Below are 16,986 nucleotides of genomic sequence, written 5' to 3'. Positions count from 1 at the left end.
TCGGCAAAACTTCTATTTTAGGCATGAGACAGATGCGGAGCGTGCATCAGTCAGTCTGGAGCTTGAAATACTGCATATTTGAGCTTTCACTGTCACACTTGGATTTTTTTCTGGTCAATGTGTCTTATTCAAGGACAGCAGAGCAGCTGTAAAAGCAAGGAAGAGAACAAGAGGAGGAACGGTTTTACTGAGGCAGAAAGCAACTCCACCCTACGGGTATACCAAGGTGAGGCTATGCAGTAAGCCCAGCACACCGAACTAAAGGCCTTAAAGCATTATCCAACACAAAAATGAATTCAAACTTGCCAAGCTGCCTTAAAAGAAAGCACCCCAGAATTATTGAATTTGCACACTTCCTTTCACCAGATAAAAGCCTGTCTCGCAACCTTTAAACAAGGATGTGGGGTATCTCACCGGCTTAGACGCCTGAACACCTTCCTTCATGCAGATTAACGTGAGCCAGCACAGAAAAACAAATGTTGAGGATTACAGGATAAATAAAACCTAAGAGCAGCATGTAAACAGAACCCCCTGCTAACTAATACCGCTCCCCAGCCTCCCTTCCCAGGGAGGGACAAAAATCAATCCTTCAGGCATTGTTTGAAAGCGGAATAGGGGTCTCAACGGCGCCAATATTCGGGAGTTGGGACAAGGGTGCAGGAGCTTTAGACCATCCTTTTACCAACTACCCTGGGCAAATGACTTGCTCAGAGGGCTACACTGCAAAATCTCAGGAGCAACCCATTCAGGTGTGTATTCTGCATGGTTAAGGTCCTGCTGAAGATGTTTTTTTAAGCTCAAGAGGGCAATATGGTCTTTTTTCTTCTGCAAGTGTTGTACCCAATGCTGCCACCACAGGTGGAAGTTCAGTGAAAACCACCTCCTGCCTGCATTTGTTGAGGGTTTGTGTGACAAGCTGTGATTTTGCCTGCAGCCACTACAGGGAGGGGAGCACTATGGACAAGGTTGGTAGCCACAGACTTTGACTTCTTCCAACAGGAAGAGTTTGGACAGCAAAACCCTCTAATGTTGTTCTCGTTTGGGAGGTTTCCTTTGAAACTAACAGCTGGAAGAGCATCAGAGGCGCATGGTTAAATAGATCCTGAAAAGGTTTAAGAGCTGTAAAGACCTCTGATCGGAACACTATGTTTTGGGGATTTATTTATTTCAAGAAAACCAAGCGCTGTTTGTATGGAACCAGGACATTTTGTATTTATAAGGTAACTTTCCTCTGAGGATGCGAGAGCTCTTCAGACATTACATGCCTGTCTCCCACATTGCTGTAAGGGACAGAGGTGTGACTGCACCATCCTTACATGTCTGCAACTCTGCAAAAGAGCTGCCCTCCTGGTCCCAGACCCAGGCTTCACATCTGGCTGCCCTGTTAGAAGTGTGTGCAGTCACCCTACGAACCTCCCTGCCTGCTATGGGTAATGCAACCTGAGCTGTATTTTACTTTTTTGAACGCTTGTGAAATACAGACAACAACCCAGCCCAGTCCCCTGCAATCACACACAGCCGCGTGCACCAGCAGACCCCAGAACATCAATCCCATACCCAAAGCGGAGATCCCTGTGCTGAAAAGGGACACGAGGCCACAGGACGACAGACGAGTCAGGCAGGGAGTCAGGGGGGTCACAGGCTGAAAGGCTGATCCTGGGTTACAAAAACTGGAGGTCTCCAACTCCACCCCAGTACAGTCAATGTAAACAGAAGATACTTCACACAGGATTTTTCTTTCCCTTCGTAACGTGAGCTGCTCCTCTTACCTCCAGTGGTTATGCATACAGCCCTGTTACACAACCAGGGCTTGCACAATCCTTGCAAGCATTTTATCAGCTTGCTCCTCCAAAGCTTGGAGTTAGTTAGAACCCAGAGATGCTAGCAATGACCCGTGAAAGCAAGCCAATAGACGCATTTCACAAGGAACCGTGCAGCAAGATCCAGCATACTTGCCAGCACTGCAAAGACAGACCTACCAACTCCCTAAGCTGGTTACTAAACCTTCCTGGCAGACTCGCACACGCACTGCCAGAGCCAGATTTTCCAAGAAGAAAATAATCAACCCCATCTTCAACTCCAAAGTTGCCCATCTGCTACTCCACAGAGCAAAAATGGAAAGGACAATTAGTCAATAACTGGAGGTCCAGAAGCAGCTGATAACTAAGCAAGAATACTACAATAATCTGCCACCATAGGTCCAACTCTGCCGCTCTTTGGACTTGTGACCTTAGAGGAGCCACCAGAGATACAAGCGGTCCTCTTTTGCTCTTTACAGATTCTGTGAGTGATCAACAGCACACGATTGACTTGAATGTTTACGTGGGGAAAAGCAGCAAGAGATTACGAGCAGCCTGTAATTATTTGTTCTGATATATGAAATTTCAAACTCTCTAAAAAAAAAAATCTTGGCAGAGGTGCACCTGTCACTGCAGGGCTCGTGACTCACTCTCAACAATAGTGTGCATAAAGTAACCTCACCACTCGGATCAAATGATCACATTGGGAAAGCAACTTATGCAAGTTCTACAAATTGTGCTTTTAGACATAGGAGAGCCCACGTCAGGAAACTGATCAAAGTTCAGTGTCAGCAGAGGTAACTGCCGGGTAGCTTTCCTTTATACCAGAGGAAAGGGATGGGGAGGAGATGGCAGAAGCACAGACCTGAGCAGGGAAGCCTTTTTCCTAGTCCTTCAGGACTGAGCAAACACATTATCTCGGCTGCGTCGCAACAGCCAAAGGAGAGAGTAAAAATCAAGCAGGATTTCAGTCCGCTCATGGATCTCTGTGCCGCTTTTGCTGCAGGTGAACTGGGTAAAGAAACCATGGCTGCTGACCACCCCCCACCCCCCCCCCGCAAACCCAACTGCGCCCACAGATGCTCCACAACCTGCGACACTCAAAAGAAAGAGGTTACCTTGTACCAACGGTTCTGCAAGCAAACGCTGATGGGGCCTGTGAGCTCCAGCACAAAGCAAGCAGCAAGGAAAGTGTCCCTCAAGACAAAGAGTTTTGGTCGTACGCCCCGTCGAGCTCCTCCAGCTGCTTGGGAAGAAACAAAGTAAAAGTTGCAGAAGGCACTTACTTGCTCAACCCTGGCTACCCAGAAGGCACCACCCCAGAGATTATTGACTGAACAGGAGGCAAATGCAAAGTGATGACAAAGCAAGAGGGTTTACTCAGTCACAATTGGAGCAGGACTAATTATCAGAGGGTTAAGCCAGCTGCGTGACACTACCTCCTCCTTCCTGCCCACTCTTCACCACTCGCCACGGCTTTTACACGAAAAGATTAGAAGTGCTCAGTTGTGTCAGTTTTTTTTTCCTGTAGCGCTGGTATCCTCCCTGCTTCCTCCCTGCCTTATAGAAAAGCATTTTGCAAATATAGTTCTTGTGCACCATCACATCCACATGTGACACAGAGGACTCTCTGAATCCAGCCACTCTGTGCCCTTCCCACTCTGCTTCAGAGCAATCAACCATCACAAGATGCATCTGAAGGAAAACCAAGAGCTGTACTGGGACAATTTCAGGTTCTCCAGGAGGGATCTGGCTCACCAGCCCCTTCCCTGACAAAACTGATTAATCTACAAGTTCGCTTTGCATATGCACAACAAGTCATCAGGATTTCTCAGAGAGCTGCAGAAATACCGAAAGAAAGCACATTCCCTTCTATCTAGCAAAAGGATGCATGCATCAGTGCATCCCACTAAGCACAGCTCTGCTGGCTAACAACAACCAAAAAAATATTAAATCCTGCAGCTCCTCACTACAGCGCACGTGAGGCACAAAGCCCTGTGGAAGGAGGGATGTCCCCACCATCACTGTTTCACTTTCAGAATTTTGAATCAGAAACTTGATCATGCTTTGTACTTTTCCAGTTTCTCAACTAGATATATGTTTCTGTTTTATAAAAAAAGCTGCAGAACTACAAACACATTTCACTTTTCCAAATTCATTTGTATTAGCCGGAAAACCTCAGTCAACCCTCTTCGCTATATGCATTCCACCAAGCATTACTATTTCTTTTCACATTCTGAAAGTTCACCCAAGGTCTAAACACCGGCACACCAAAGCACACTCCAAGCTGCACCAGCTGTGCTTACTCCTGCAAGTAAGACAACTTCCTAAGAACCAATTCCACGTTGATGACTAACTTCCAACACCACAATCCATGTGTCTTCACCCCCTCCAGCTTTAATACTCCCAAACAGGGGGTTTTCCATTATTTCCTTCAACAAGCACATTCCCTAAGGGGATAACTTCACTCTCCAAAGCAGTTCCGTCAGGATAAGATGTGGATAAACAATCTCCCAACACCACAAAAGTTTATGAAGGGAAACAGGCAGAACGACAGTGAACCAGCCCAGCGTGCAGTAAAGGCATCAGTTAGACACCAGCAATAACTTTCTGCAGAGAAGGGCCAGAAAAAGAGGTTCATTGAAGGCTTCTAACCAGCAGCAGCCTGGGATGGGGAAGCACAAGCAACCCTTCAGCGCTGTGGAAGCGAGGCAGGGCGGACATCACCCCGGAGCACCCCCCTCCCGGGCTGCTGGCCCAGGACCTGCCAGGGGGCTCAGTGTGGAGCAGCACGGGGGGCAGGCAGGGCCACAAGCGCTGGCTCCTGCCCTGCCTCACACTCCCTCCTCAGCCCGATGGTGGGGACCCAAGGTGCTGCCAAGCTCCCTGCCCCACAGCCCCCAGGGAGCCAGGCACAACAGGGGCACCCCCAGAATAACAGGGGGCCCACTCATGCCAGCCCCCCCCGGTAACAGCTGGTCATCCCAGGCCCCCACAAACAACAGGGGGCCCACTCATGCCAGCACCCCCAAGTAACAGCTGGTCATCCCAGGCCCCCCCAAATAACAGAGGGCCCACCCGTGCTAGCCCCTGCAGCAACAGCTGGTCATCCCAGGCCCCCCCAAACAACAGGGGCTCCAGTCACATCAGCCTCCCCCAACTAACGGGGGGCCCCCTCACACAGCCCCCCACCCGGGGCACCCCAGTCATCCCCCTTCTCCCAATAACGGATGGCCCAGTCACACCAGTCCCCCCCCACATGAGAGGGGCCCCGCTCACCCCACCCGGCCCTCCCCTCTCCACCACAGAGGACCCAGGTGTCCCAGCCCGGCCTCCCCCACCCCAGCCACAGGGCACCGACCCAGGGCCCCGGCTCCCCCCGGCAGCCGCCCGCCCCACCACGGAAGCCCGCGATGCCCGGCCCCACAGCCCGGCCCGGGAGAGCGGCCCCCCGGGCCCCCCGCAGCACCCACCGCCCGGCCCGGCCTGTCCCACACTGGCGGCGGCGCCCCGCAGCCCCGGCGCGGCCGGCACGTAGGGCGGATCGCACCACTCGGGCGCGCGCGTGAGGGGGGGACACGCTCCGCCCCCGCTGCCCGCCAATGGGCTGAGAGCGCGCCCGCCTCAGGAGATCTCCCCCTCTGCAGCGCGGGGTTGGTACGGCCCCAGCGCGCCCGGCGTGGTGTGTGGGAGGGGGTCTTAAAGGGACAGGGAGCCCTGGGGAGGGAGGGGTGCTGGGGTCAAAGGTCACGGTGGGGGTCAGGGAGAGAGCTCAGGGGTCAGAGGCCAGGGCTGGGGAGCAGGAGAGGGGGTTAGGATTAGGGTGCGGTCAAGGGTGGGGGTCAGGGTGCAGAGGGCAGGGTCAGAGGTCACAGTCCAGTATAAGCAGGGGGTCAGAGGTCAAAGTGGGGGTCAGGGTTGGGGCCGACACTGGGGTCAAGGAGGGGTCAGGGCTGGGGTCAGGGCACGGAGCAGCTTTGGACACGGGCCCTGTCTGCACCGGGACCCCCGGCCTGGCGGTGCCCGGGGGCGGTGGCGGTGCGAAGGCCCATCCCCTGGGGCGCACGCTGGCACCGAGCGGCGCTGGAAACGCGGGGCTGCTCCCGATCTAACCGCAACCCAGACGATTCGGATGTTTTGGGGAGGCCTTTCTCCTAACGCCGCCCCCACCGGGGACTTGCACAAGCAGCTCCGGAAACGTCCCCGGCGCTCCGGGCAGGAGAGGCTTCGCAACCCGGCCCCCAGACCCCAGCTCCCGCAGGCACGGAGGGACGGGCGCTCTCCCCTCTCCTTCGTTTGAGAAGCCGGGTCACGACTGCGCTAAGCCCAGCCCGGCCGGAGCCAGGAACGCGGCTGCTCACCCCGACCTCACCGGGCAGCATCGCATGCGGGGTTGCCCCGGGGCTGGTTCCCCTCCCTCGGCCGGCCAGGGGCTGGGACGCTCGAGGTCATGGTCCTGCCGCTGTGTTGACACTCGCCTCAGAGTCAATAAAACCCCCGGGGAAGGTGCAAAGTCCGGCAAAGGCCAGCACGCACCCGTGGGGCCAGGAGGGGTGCGAGGCGGGGGGCGCCGACCCAAAAAGCACCGGCTCTGGGACAGCGGTGCCCGGGACTGCGGGGACGCCCCCTTTCATGACGGCAGCCCAGCACGGGGCTCGGGGCTGCCGGGCACCGCTGCCACCCGCACAGGCCCTGGAGTGACGCTGCAGAAGCTCCCGGGGTGACTCTGGTCCATGACCATCCCCCAGGGGGTGAACGGCCACAGGTTAAAGACGGCAGCAGCTGGGACGTGCCTGCACCAGCCCTGGGGGACGGCAGGACGGAGCTGGTCCATGCTTTGGGGTCACGGGGCCCATAGGGTGCCCAGAGCCGGGACAGGCATTATGGTGCAGCCCATCCTGCTCTGTTCCCAGCGGGGAAGGGGCTCTGATCGCACCCAGCCAAAACCCCCGGGGAAGACCCCCCCCACAGGGACCCATTTGGTTGGAGTTTTCCTTCCACACATATTTCTCCCACCCGCCACAGGGCACACGCGAGTGAGCTCACACCTCTCCAGCTCTCCTCCATCCCCAGCACAAGTTGGGGCTGAACTTTTGGCCGCAGAACATCCATGGTGCCGGCACACAAGCCGGGACCCGGTGGGACAGCCATAGCGGCGGCGTTTGGTGGTGCCCTGGCACAGCTAACGCGGCCCCCCGCGCAGGATAGCTGTCTGCACGCGCGTGTGCTTTGCCACAAACAAACGAGCAGCAGGAAAGCAAAGAAATACAGTCAGGTTCTTCTTTGGACACGGGCGTCTCCTGCCAGGCCTCCCTGCAGCATGTTCCCCCCGGGGAACTCATCCCAGGCTGAACTGGGGGTTTATTGATTTTTTATTTTTTTTTTTCCTGCTTTAGGAACTTTAATTCTCTGTCTCCCCTCCAAGGAAGTGACCTGGTACTGCAACATGCAACCAGCAACGCTGCTGTGAGCTTAGGCAGGCAAATGCCAAAGCCCGATGAGCTGATTTTTACCTCCCCTGTCTTACAAATGTGATTTCTCTTTTCAGCCTTAGCCACGTTTTGACGTCTCATCCCGACCCCTTCCCTGGGCAAGGAGTTCTGAGTTTGCCACCAGCCCTGAGGCACTGGGACTTGGTTGGACTCCACTGCTGGAGAAGCAGAAGTTCCTCGGCTGATGTATACAAGAGCATTTTGCGGTGAAAGGGCTGCCCTGGGGAGAGGCAGGGAACGGACTTTGCTAGAAACCATCTTTACCTTTCCAAAGGCGCATCCAAAGGCCACTGAACGCAGGACCGGCACATTTGAAGTGACAGGTAGACACTGTGGCAGCTGTGCAGCTGGACTTGGAACGGCTCCGGGGACGTGGTGGAAGCTGCAGAGATCAGAGACCAAGCGATCTGCCAACGTCACCAAGATGCTTCCGACAGAGCTGGGAGGAGAAGGAAAAAACCCCAAACTGTGGTTTTGTGCCCACCCCACCGCGTCCCACCCCCGGGCTCGCCTGCAGGGCTGCGGCAGCTGCCTTGTCTCAGCACGGAAAGGTTAACAGCTCCCACCGGCGTGTCCCCGCGCTGCTGCCGGGGCCAAGGGGACCGCCTCACCCCTGGGAGGGGGTTTGCTGTCGTTTTGCCGGCCGTTCCCCAGGCTCGGGGCTGTTCTTGCTGCCGGCAGTGACGCTATGGGGACTTGTACAGGCCAGGGCTTCCTTTACCACTGTAAAGCCGTGAAACTGCTCGCTGGAAACTCGCCATCCCTTTGACGGCTCTGCAGGGAGAGCAAATCTCTTAACCAGATCTGCTGATAAGAGTCGGAAAGGAAAAATAACCCATTTCCAGCCTCACGAGCATTTTCCAGTGTGCAGTACCGCTCGCCCCCCGTGCGTGTCCTTCGCTACCAGCCTGACACACAGCTAGCATCCATGGGACACCCACAGCCTGCCCCACAGTCCCCATCGCACCCAGTCCACCACCCCGAGGGATGTGCTCCAGTTCCTCATTTGAAAGCAAACACAGAGACGTAGCAGTTTGTCTTTCAGATTGCGTTTCAAGTTTACAATTTGGAGGTATACAACATTTGTGATTGCTACCAGTCCTCATCACGCTTCTGTACATTTCTGGATAAAAACAGTGATAAAATTCCTAGATTTACAGACAAGGATCTCGCAAGGAGGAAAATCAAGGCACTAACAAGAGTGGAGTAGCAACATTTCAATGTTATCTCTAGTGTTTCTTTCCTGGTATTAAAAATATGCTTTTAAGTTCCAAACAAGCGCCTTATCCTGTTCTTACCCCATACTAAACTCCTAACAATGCAATTTCTGTCAGCAGTTCAAGAAAAACAGGACCATGAAGCCAAGGCCATTTGTGATCCCATGGAGGAGTGACACAATCAGGGACGAGATGAGCAGGCCGCCAGCTCCAGATGTCCCACCAGCTCCAGGCTGGTTCCCAAATTGCTGCATCCTCCTGCAGAACGCCCCCGCCCAGGGGCTTTGTGAGCAGAGCTCCTTACCAATGCGTATCTGAGGTCTAAGTCCTCAGCATTCACTTTGGTCTTCCCCCGCAGCAAGCCCCGGCGAGGCCACGCGTAGCTGTGGCAGTCATCCCAGAAGGGCTGCTGGAGAAGGAAGCGGCTGTACGGCAACATGGGGCTTCTTCAGACGCTGAAGAGGGGAAAAAAGAGGCACGTACATGCTTTGCAGCACGCAGCTGCCAACGCTGCCCATGACCCCGGCTCACTGATAGCATGGAAGAGCCCCGAGGCTATTGTGTTTCTGAGGGACAGGTTAGGCACTGCAAGAACATCTCCAAGAGCAGTAATGGCACTTTGTGCTTCATCTAGCACTTTTTTTTTTTTTTTGGAGCACAACAAAGCTCTAAACAAAGAATCAAGGACAATAGTCGAGATCCTGGCTGATTTACAGACACAGAGACAGCAGGTTCCTCCCAGGCATGGCAGTAAAGCAGCTACACAGCTGGAAATAAAGCTCAAGTCCCACCAACTCGACCAAACTCCTTTGTCACTGCCACAGGCACCAACCACCACATCCTGCTCTGCATCCCTTGCCGAAAATTCCCCCCTCCCACACGCCTCTCCACCAGCTCTGAAGAAAACAGAGAGAGATTGTGCTAATATTGGTGGATGAGACATCTAAAGCTGAGCAGCATGAACAACCCCATGGAACTGCTACATTCCAGTTAATTCTTCTAACCCGCTGTTAAGGTCCTCCCCATCTCCTTGGATTTATATACATTTGCTCCACAAATGGCCAAAATCCCTTATCGAAGAGTCTTCCACTACTTTGCCTGCATCTGAGGTTGCCTTCTCGGCAAACGCTGGCAACACAGGCTGAGCTAGTGCAGTGCTATCAGATAATGAAGGCAACGTGTTGGTGCACACACAGACTGCAGCCAAGGACCTTTGGCATTTTAAAGCTGCATTTTGAGGGGCAGAAAAGGGTGTTTTGTCCTCTTGCCGCAACCCTGGTTTAACAAGCCTTGCTTCAACGCACACTCTCAATGGAGGAGTCACTAGTAGAACAGATATCTGTCCCCCTCCACTCAAATATTAAGTTATAAACTAAGGCTTCCATGATTTCAACTTCTTTTCGGTCCTATCTATATCATACCCGTAAACAAGAGAGGAGGCCAAGAGCCTCAGTGTAGATGGGACTTGTCCTTATTGCTGCTGCCTAGTTAAACGCCAGATTAGTCCAGTGTTTTGACAACTAAGTTGGGGAGCTGATGCGCTGTAAAAGTGGCCACGTGGAAAAAGGCAGCTGCTAAATACAGCAATGAAAAAAAGACTCCAAAAGGATGAGAAGCGCACAGAGTTGATACGGTCCCCATCCCCCAGCAATATCAAAAAGTAAAAAAAAAATTATAAAGGAAATATAATTACTCTGTGCCCAGGGAGCAGGGGAATGGCCTATGGTGGAGCTACCAACCCATTCCACTAGTCACCCCAGATACAGCAAAGATACTGGCAATGCGCTGCTGCGTACAGTATGAGAGTGCTGCTGCTTTCTGGAGGATCAGTACACCTGGACTCTCAAAAATTCAGCTGAAACAGCAGCCATTGTGGCTGCAGGATACCCTGATGCTTGCTGAACCCCAGGCAAGGGGCCCAGACCTGCAGGTGTCTGTGGATCCGTCGGGCACACGCACTGCGGGGGAGAGAACTGGCCCTGCGGGCAGCACAGCCCAGGCGAGGCTCCAGCTTGAGCCTGCACGTGACGCTCGCTGAAAGCTCCTCTGCCTTGGTGGGGGGAAGAAGCGAGGCTGCGTCCTGCAGCATGGCCATGCTGAGATGCCTCGTGTCCCAGAGCGTGGCCACATCCCGGAGCGCAGCTATGTTGAAACCCTTGGCTCTGCACATTCAGGTGCTGCATATGCAAAGAGAGAAGAGCTGGAGGCGAAGAGCAGTAGTAGCTTTGGGTGGGGTAGGCGCCTGGCGCAGGGTTCATCCTGGGCAGGAAAAACACAGAAGGTTACAGTGTGTTCAAAACTGGCATGGCCTAATTAGTGCTGGAAGTGCCCTGGGGGTAGATTTGCTCCTGACCAGTGCTCAGAAAGGTCACTGCAATCCATCACAGAGATTCACTGCAACAAGAGAAGCTCTTATTATAAGCAGCACTTGAGTAAAAATAGGTTTATGGATCTCCCAGGACAGATGTTCCCTCTCCCAACCCACACCAATTCCACACCCACTGAACAAGCGCGGTTCTTGGCCCTGAATCTCTCTGTGCAAGGAATACGCAAGCCAAACTGCAGCTTGAAGATTTCTGTACGCATCCTCCCTGCCTTCCACTGAACAACACATCTGCTAAGTTATTAATCAGGAGAAGTCACAGTTGCCAAGTGTTATTTATCAAGAAGTCATAAAGCCCTTTGGTGCGATTAAGAGCCCAGGGTATAGAGCGAAAAGGGAAGGAGGAGAGAGTTACAAATAAAATTAATCATTCAGAAGGAAGGTTTAGAAACAGCTTTTGCCAACAGAAGGCATGAGTCATCCCATTGAAAGACATCAAGAGAGGGGCAATCTGCCTCGAAGCCAAAGCCTCTGGGACTTCAGGAGTATGGCTCAGCCCACGTACAACGCTAAGTGCTGAGAATCAAGACAATACTCATGAAGACTACGACTACCAGGTTCCCAGCAAGAATAAGAGATTGGCTCATGCTGGAGGTTTTGGGCTTGGAATTTTTTTTTTATTATTATTTGCAGTTTGGTTTGGGGTTTTTTTATTTGTGGACACAAACATGATGCCAAAGCCTGGACCTCCTAGAAATGTCTCCTGTCTGGTGTCAAGTTGATGCTTGAAGTCTTATGAATATTAAAAAAAAAAACCAACAAAACCCCGACCAAAACACAAAACCCAAACCATCAAGAGCTCTTACTTGGGAATAAGAATCAAAGTAATGAAAATTAAGCCCCAGAAGCACATACAGACCTTGTGACTAAGACACAGACACATGCAAATTTAGCTGCAGAAATGGAAACATCCTAGAAACACCTTCCCACGCCCTGCTTGATAGTCATATGTTTATGTAAATACCTTTGAGCCAGAATAGTCTATTTATGTCATCTCACCTAAAGAAAGCAGGTTTAGACACAGAGCTGCGGCGCTGCACGCAACAGTTATTAGCAGAAGCATTAGACTAATGCGGACACAGGCTCAGCATGCAGCAAGACAGTCCCTCCTCCCAAAAGCAGCACTTGCACAGAAGGAAGAGAGTTAAAAGACAAATGCAGCTGGATCTGCCTGGCCTCCTCTGCAAGCACTCACATGTCTGAGTGCCCCGATGGATCTGGGGTACGCTCCTGCTCCAGCCAAGGGCTTCTTTTATGGTTTGCCCATGGATGAGGGCAGATACAAACACTTGGGAATGCTTCAATTTCAAAGAATGCTTTACAGTGAGCTGATGGCTTAAACAACACATAGAATTTAACCTTTAATAGAAGACTATCCTTCCTCTGGGAAACTGAAAAAGGGAAAAAATCTGGGAAACTGAAAAAGGGAAAAAATCCAACCACATTTCCAATCTTTTTAGAATACAAGTGAGTTCTCATGGCTTGTGATACACATAAACTTAAAACCATTCCTGAACATCAGCCACAGGCTCCAAAGGTCTCTTTTTGGCAAAGCAATCTTGCCTTGACACTGAAAACACGCATTGAACTTTGTGACATCTTTAATTTAAAATGCTCTGCTCCTACATAGATTTGGACATGACTCACTTCACAGCAATCCTGGGAAGCAAGGTGGGGCAAACAAAGATAAAGATCACGCCCCAGGGAGCAATATAGCCAGGAACAAACACCAGAACTCCTAATGTTAGGGCAAAACCGCACAACTTAGCCTTCATGTCAGCCGAGCCGCAATACCTTCGCACGGGTACACACTGCCCTTGCAGCAAATGAGAGGTCTGTCACCTCCGTTCAGTTCTCACTGAATGACCTGGCTGAGTTAATCTGTGATACCATATTAGTCTCAGTAATGTCACCAGTGTAACATCAATGGGTCAGCACGTTCCTCTTAACACCCAGGATACGAACACGACACGCATAATACAGCTGTTAAAGTGATTTAATGCCTCCAAATTCCTGTATATCATAAGATCTTTCACAGAAACTCCTGTACTTACTTGCCGCTCTCAAAGGCTCTTCTCTCTGCTAAGGACCCTGGGATATATTTCAGCCCTGGTATCCTCTTCAGCAGGCTGAAAGGGAACACCCGGTCCAGCTTAGAGCCCACTGACTCTGGAAAATCCAAGCAGAAACAGTAGCCAAGACCATCTGAAATCAGCAGCATGTTAAGGAGGACTACAGACAAAACACACTCATTTCTAACACAGCTGCATGCAACTCCCCTCTGGCCACAAACCACTTTCCCTGGAGAATTCTCCCAGTTCTACCCAGTGCCATCTTCACAGACCATCGCCCTTCTCAGCTCTGTGTTCCCTGTGTGGACTAAAGCCACAGGGGAAGCACAAGGTGAAAAACAAATGCAGAATTGGGTGTGATAAGGACCAGCAAAGCCAGTGAGAGGTTAATGCAGAGCAAGAGCCCAGGAAACACCACAAAGCCAGTGTATCTCGGCAACAAGAACCGCAGCACGTCCTCCTCCTCGCAAACCAGCGATCCCACTCTGGTTCAGGGCTTCACACTTGGAAAGGATACAGGTTTCCCCAGCTAGGAGCCCACACAGGTTACTCAGGAGAGAAGAGTGGGGGATAAACCATGCTATGCAAAGCATAAACCACGGTACCAGCACCACTGGGACTCTAACCCCAAAAAACAGACTCCTCTTCATCCGCGAGCGGGTGGTGGACACACCCAGCATGGCAAAAGCTACTGGCATGAATCCTTTGGCATCTTCCACCTTTGAGACTCTCGAGACAATGGTCTCAAGTAAGAGGTACAGGAGGGCAGAGAGGATGGCAAATGCGATGGTGAGGAAGCAGTGCTTCACAGTGCCAACGTTCTTCTCAAAGCTGCCAGCAAAATACCAGATGATGATGGCACCACAGGTCAAGGATATCAGGTCTTCGTAGACAAAGATGTAGGTAACTAACCTGTGAACTGAACACACCAGCACGTTAGAAGGGCAGAGGCAGCAATGAATTTGTTTTAAGCCACTACGATGACATGCTTGAGCAGAGGGAGAGTGAGCCTACAGGATTCATTAGTAGCTTTCATTTCTATCCTGGTGTAGAACAGAATGAACCTGAGGCCTTTAAAACGTAAGGCGTAAATAATCAAATTAAAAACAAGCGCTATCTTGGGTAACGCAGACATGCAGACTGACTCACCCCTACTATTCTGTGGTTCTGTGACTCCTTACAGCATCTTCCAATCCCTAAAGGGGCTACAGGAAAGCCGGAGAGTTTACAAGTGCATGGGGTGATAGGACAAGGGGGAATGGCCTGAAGCTAAAGGAGGGGAGATTTAGATGAGATATTAGGAAGAAATTCTTCCCTGTGAGGCTGGTGAGACCCTGGCACAGGTTGCCCAGAGAAGCTGTGGCTGCCCCTGGCTCCCTGGCAGTGTTCAAGGCCAGGTTGGATGGGGCTTTGGGCAACCTGGGCTAGTGGAGGGTGTCCCTGCCCATGGCAGGGGGTTGGAACTAGATGGGCTGTGAGGTCCCTTCCCACCCAAACCAGTCTGGGGTTCTATGACTCTTGCTGCTTCCTGGAAAAAAGCAGCAGTATCTGTGGAAAATTTCAGTCTCATTAAAAGAAAAGGCGAGACATAAAAACAACTGTTACAGTAACTATGATTTTGCTCAAAAGACAAACACTTCTCAAACTGCTAGAAGACTGTTTTTTCTTACAAAAAACACACAGTTTATCGGGCCTCAGAAGTGCTCCCAGGCCTTCTGGTCAGCCATGCTCCTGGGTGCTCTGTGAGGACTAAGCCAAACAGGCCTCCACATCTCTCCTGTCAACCTCAGTCCTATAGCAGGAAAAATACAGGCAGACTATCCCCCGGCACATCCTGACTGCCCCTCCTGGAACTCATCCATCAGCTCAGAGCACCGGGCCGCTATAAAGAAATCACTGCATGTTGGCAAGCAGTAACATGGGGAATTAAGAGCGTGATAAAGTCATTCTGGGAGTACCACAGGGACCAAGGAAAGCGAATCCTCCAAGCTCCTAGCAGCACACCCCACTTCTGTATAATAACAAGGGCCAGAGATGGGGGCTGAGGGGGGGAGCAGCCTGATGTAGGACATGGGGATGCCCTGGGGGCTGAGATGGATGCGCAGCAAGCTCGGTGCAGGCCAGGGGAAGTGCTTAGAGAGGGGGGAGCAAGGGGCACGGTGCGGGTCATGGGGAAGGCCGAGAGAGGCGGGCCACGGAGGGAGCACAGGCCCGGCGAGGGGCTTGAGGAGGGGGGACCAAGGACTTCAGGGTAGGACACGGGGAAGGCCCGGAGAGGAGGGAAGCAAAGGCTCGGTGCGGGATTCGGGGAAAGCCTGGAATGGGAGACCCACGGAGTGGGGGGGAGGACGGGGCCGGACGGGGCCGGGCGCGGCCCGGGCAGACGGAGGAAGCCGAGGAGGCAGGGAGCGCTCCGGCCCGGCTGCCCCCGCTCACCTTCCCCCGCGCGCAGGGCGGCGGGCCGCAGCGAGGCGGCGGAGCGGGCGGCGGGCAGTCCCCGCAGCAGCCCGGGCGCGGAGGCGCCGAGCGACAGCAGAAGCGTGAGGACAGAAGCGACCGGCGGGCGCCCCCACCCCGCCGCCATGCTGCCGCGCGCACCGCCCAGCTTCCGGCCGCCGCCGGAAGGCCTGGACCGTTGCCGTGGCAACGCGAGGCGCTGCGGCGCCTCCGTTACCATGGAGACAGGCGGGCGGTGTTTTGGCTTTATTTCCCCTCTTTTTAATTTTTTATTATTATTATTATTTTTTCCCTTCCCAGAAGGGAAAAATACCCCCACCGAGAGGTGTGAGCGATCGCTGGAAGCTCACCCCAGGCCGGGTTACTGCCGGCCCTCCACCACAGGCAGGAGGCCCCACTGGCCCCCCGGAGCCAGGAAGGCCCCGAACACCCCGCCCGCTCCCCGCTGCCCGTGTCGTGGGGTTAGGCTACTTGGAAGGGCCGAGCATCTCCCTTCAGGTGTGACAAACAGAGGCGGACAGGCGCATCTGCACCAGAGCCACGTCCGATCGCCCACACTGGGGCAAATGATTGCCCAAAGACAGGCCTCCTCCATGGCAGTGTGTTACAAACCGGGCTAAACCTGGAACAGCATCAACTTTGCTGTTGACTACAGTGTTGTGCACGTACTGGATGAACACACCACTGCCTGAAGGGAAGTGGTGGATAAAGGGGTGCTCCAGTTGGGAGCCCCTCGCCCTGAGAAGCCTCTGCATGAGGAGAAGGGTGTGCAGAAAAAAAGTGAGAGGCAGGGACAAATGGAGGCTTTGCCCCAAGGTTGGTGGGAGGTCCCCAGCAGTGAGCAGAAGATGCCTTCCCCATTGCCCAGTTCCTGGTGCTTGGACCCGCACCCACTCGCCATGAACAGCTCGGGGGCAGAAACACTCCCCTGCCACCAGCTCCTCCTCCGGACAAGACCCCAGTCGCTGGCTGCTGGCTCACGTCTAATGAGAGAACCATGAGGTCTCATCTGCATGGGAAGGATCAGAAGAAACACACCTTCCTCCACCCTCTCTGGTTTTGCAAAGTAGAGAAAGCATTTGAAGCAGCTGGGATCTCTTCCAGCCGGGGATGAGCAGAGGGTTGTTTGACATCTTTTCCCCACCCCAGCTTCTAAGTTTTTTGAAAGCAACAGGAGAGCACAGCACAGATCTGCCAGCAGGCAAACAGACACGTGAGCTTGTTGCTCTGTCTCAATTAATGCCATTTTCCATTTGTGAGAATCTTCAATCCCTGAGGAATGTAAAGGCACCGAGAGGCTCCACGCATTGTTTGGGATCTTCCCTAATCCCGACGGCGCACTGCAAAGGCAGTCTTTGTGAGAGGGCCCACGTTGTCACAGACGGGAAGGTTCACGGTGCGAGAGAAGACCTCGCAGCTGGAGGAGATAAGTTTTTTCAAGGAGAAACCAAAAGACAGGGACAGAGTTCAACCCTTTTTTTTTTTAATTAATCATTGTAGTCACTGATTGTTTTGCAGAAACTTATTTTAGGCTGTGGCAGTGGGATTTGCCTCCCGCTGCTACGC

General features: G+C 53.0%; 2 protein-coding genes across 2 annotated transcripts in view; both read right to left on the bottom strand.

The window, feature by feature from the left end:
* The window catches only part of LOC129214935 (NADPH--cytochrome P450 reductase), a 30,656-nt gene extending 25,311 nt beyond the window's left edge, over positions 1-5,345 (bottom strand). The window contains exons 1-2 of the mRNA XM_054847281.1: positions 5,273-5,345; positions 2,918-3,042 (exon numbers count right to left, since the gene is read on the bottom strand). The gene's annotated coding sequence lies outside the window, so the exon portion shown is untranslated. The remainder of the gene's footprint in view (positions 1-2,917; positions 3,043-5,272) is intronic.
* Positions 5,346-8,327: 2,982 nt separating this feature from the next.
* On the bottom strand, positions 8,328-15,571 carry RHBDD2 (rhomboid domain containing 2). The gene is made up of 4 exons (XM_054847280.1): positions 15,400-15,571; positions 13,481-13,882; positions 12,946-13,096; positions 8,328-10,767 (listed from the first exon to the last, which is right to left on the bottom strand). The coding sequence occupies exons 1-4, from the start codon at positions 15,545-15,547 to the stop codon at positions 10,335-10,337; spliced, it is 1,134 nt and encodes a 377-aa protein (XP_054703255.1). The 5' UTR covers positions 15,548-15,571; the 3' UTR covers positions 8,328-10,334.
* Between the last annotated feature and the right edge of the window lie 1,415 nt (positions 15,572-16,986).

The sequence above is a fragment of the Grus americana genome, chromosome 19, assembly GCF_028858705.1.
Source record: "Grus americana isolate bGruAme1 chromosome 19, bGruAme1.mat, whole genome shotgun sequence".
Taxonomy (NCBI): Eukaryota; Metazoa; Chordata; class Aves; order Gruiformes; family Gruidae; genus Grus; species Grus americana.
This window is presented reverse-complemented; position numbering and strand designations above follow the sequence as displayed.

What these genes read in the sequence shown, in the direction of transcription:
- RHBDD2 (XM_054847280.1), bottom strand. Translation starts at nt 15,547, where the DNA reads ATGGCGGCGGGGTGGGGGCGCCCGCCGGTCGCTTCTGTCCTCACGCTT. An exon ending in CGCCCTGCGCGCGGGGGAAG is followed by an intron (nt 13,883 to 15,399) that starts GTGAGCGGGGGC and finishes TGGTGTGTTCAG; the next exon opens with TTCACAGGTTAGTTACCTAC. An exon ending in AGAGCCTTTGAGAGCGGCAA is followed by an intron (nt 10,768 to 12,945) that starts GTAAGTACAGGA and finishes TTTCCTGCCCAG; the next exon opens with GATGAACCCTGCGCCAGGCG.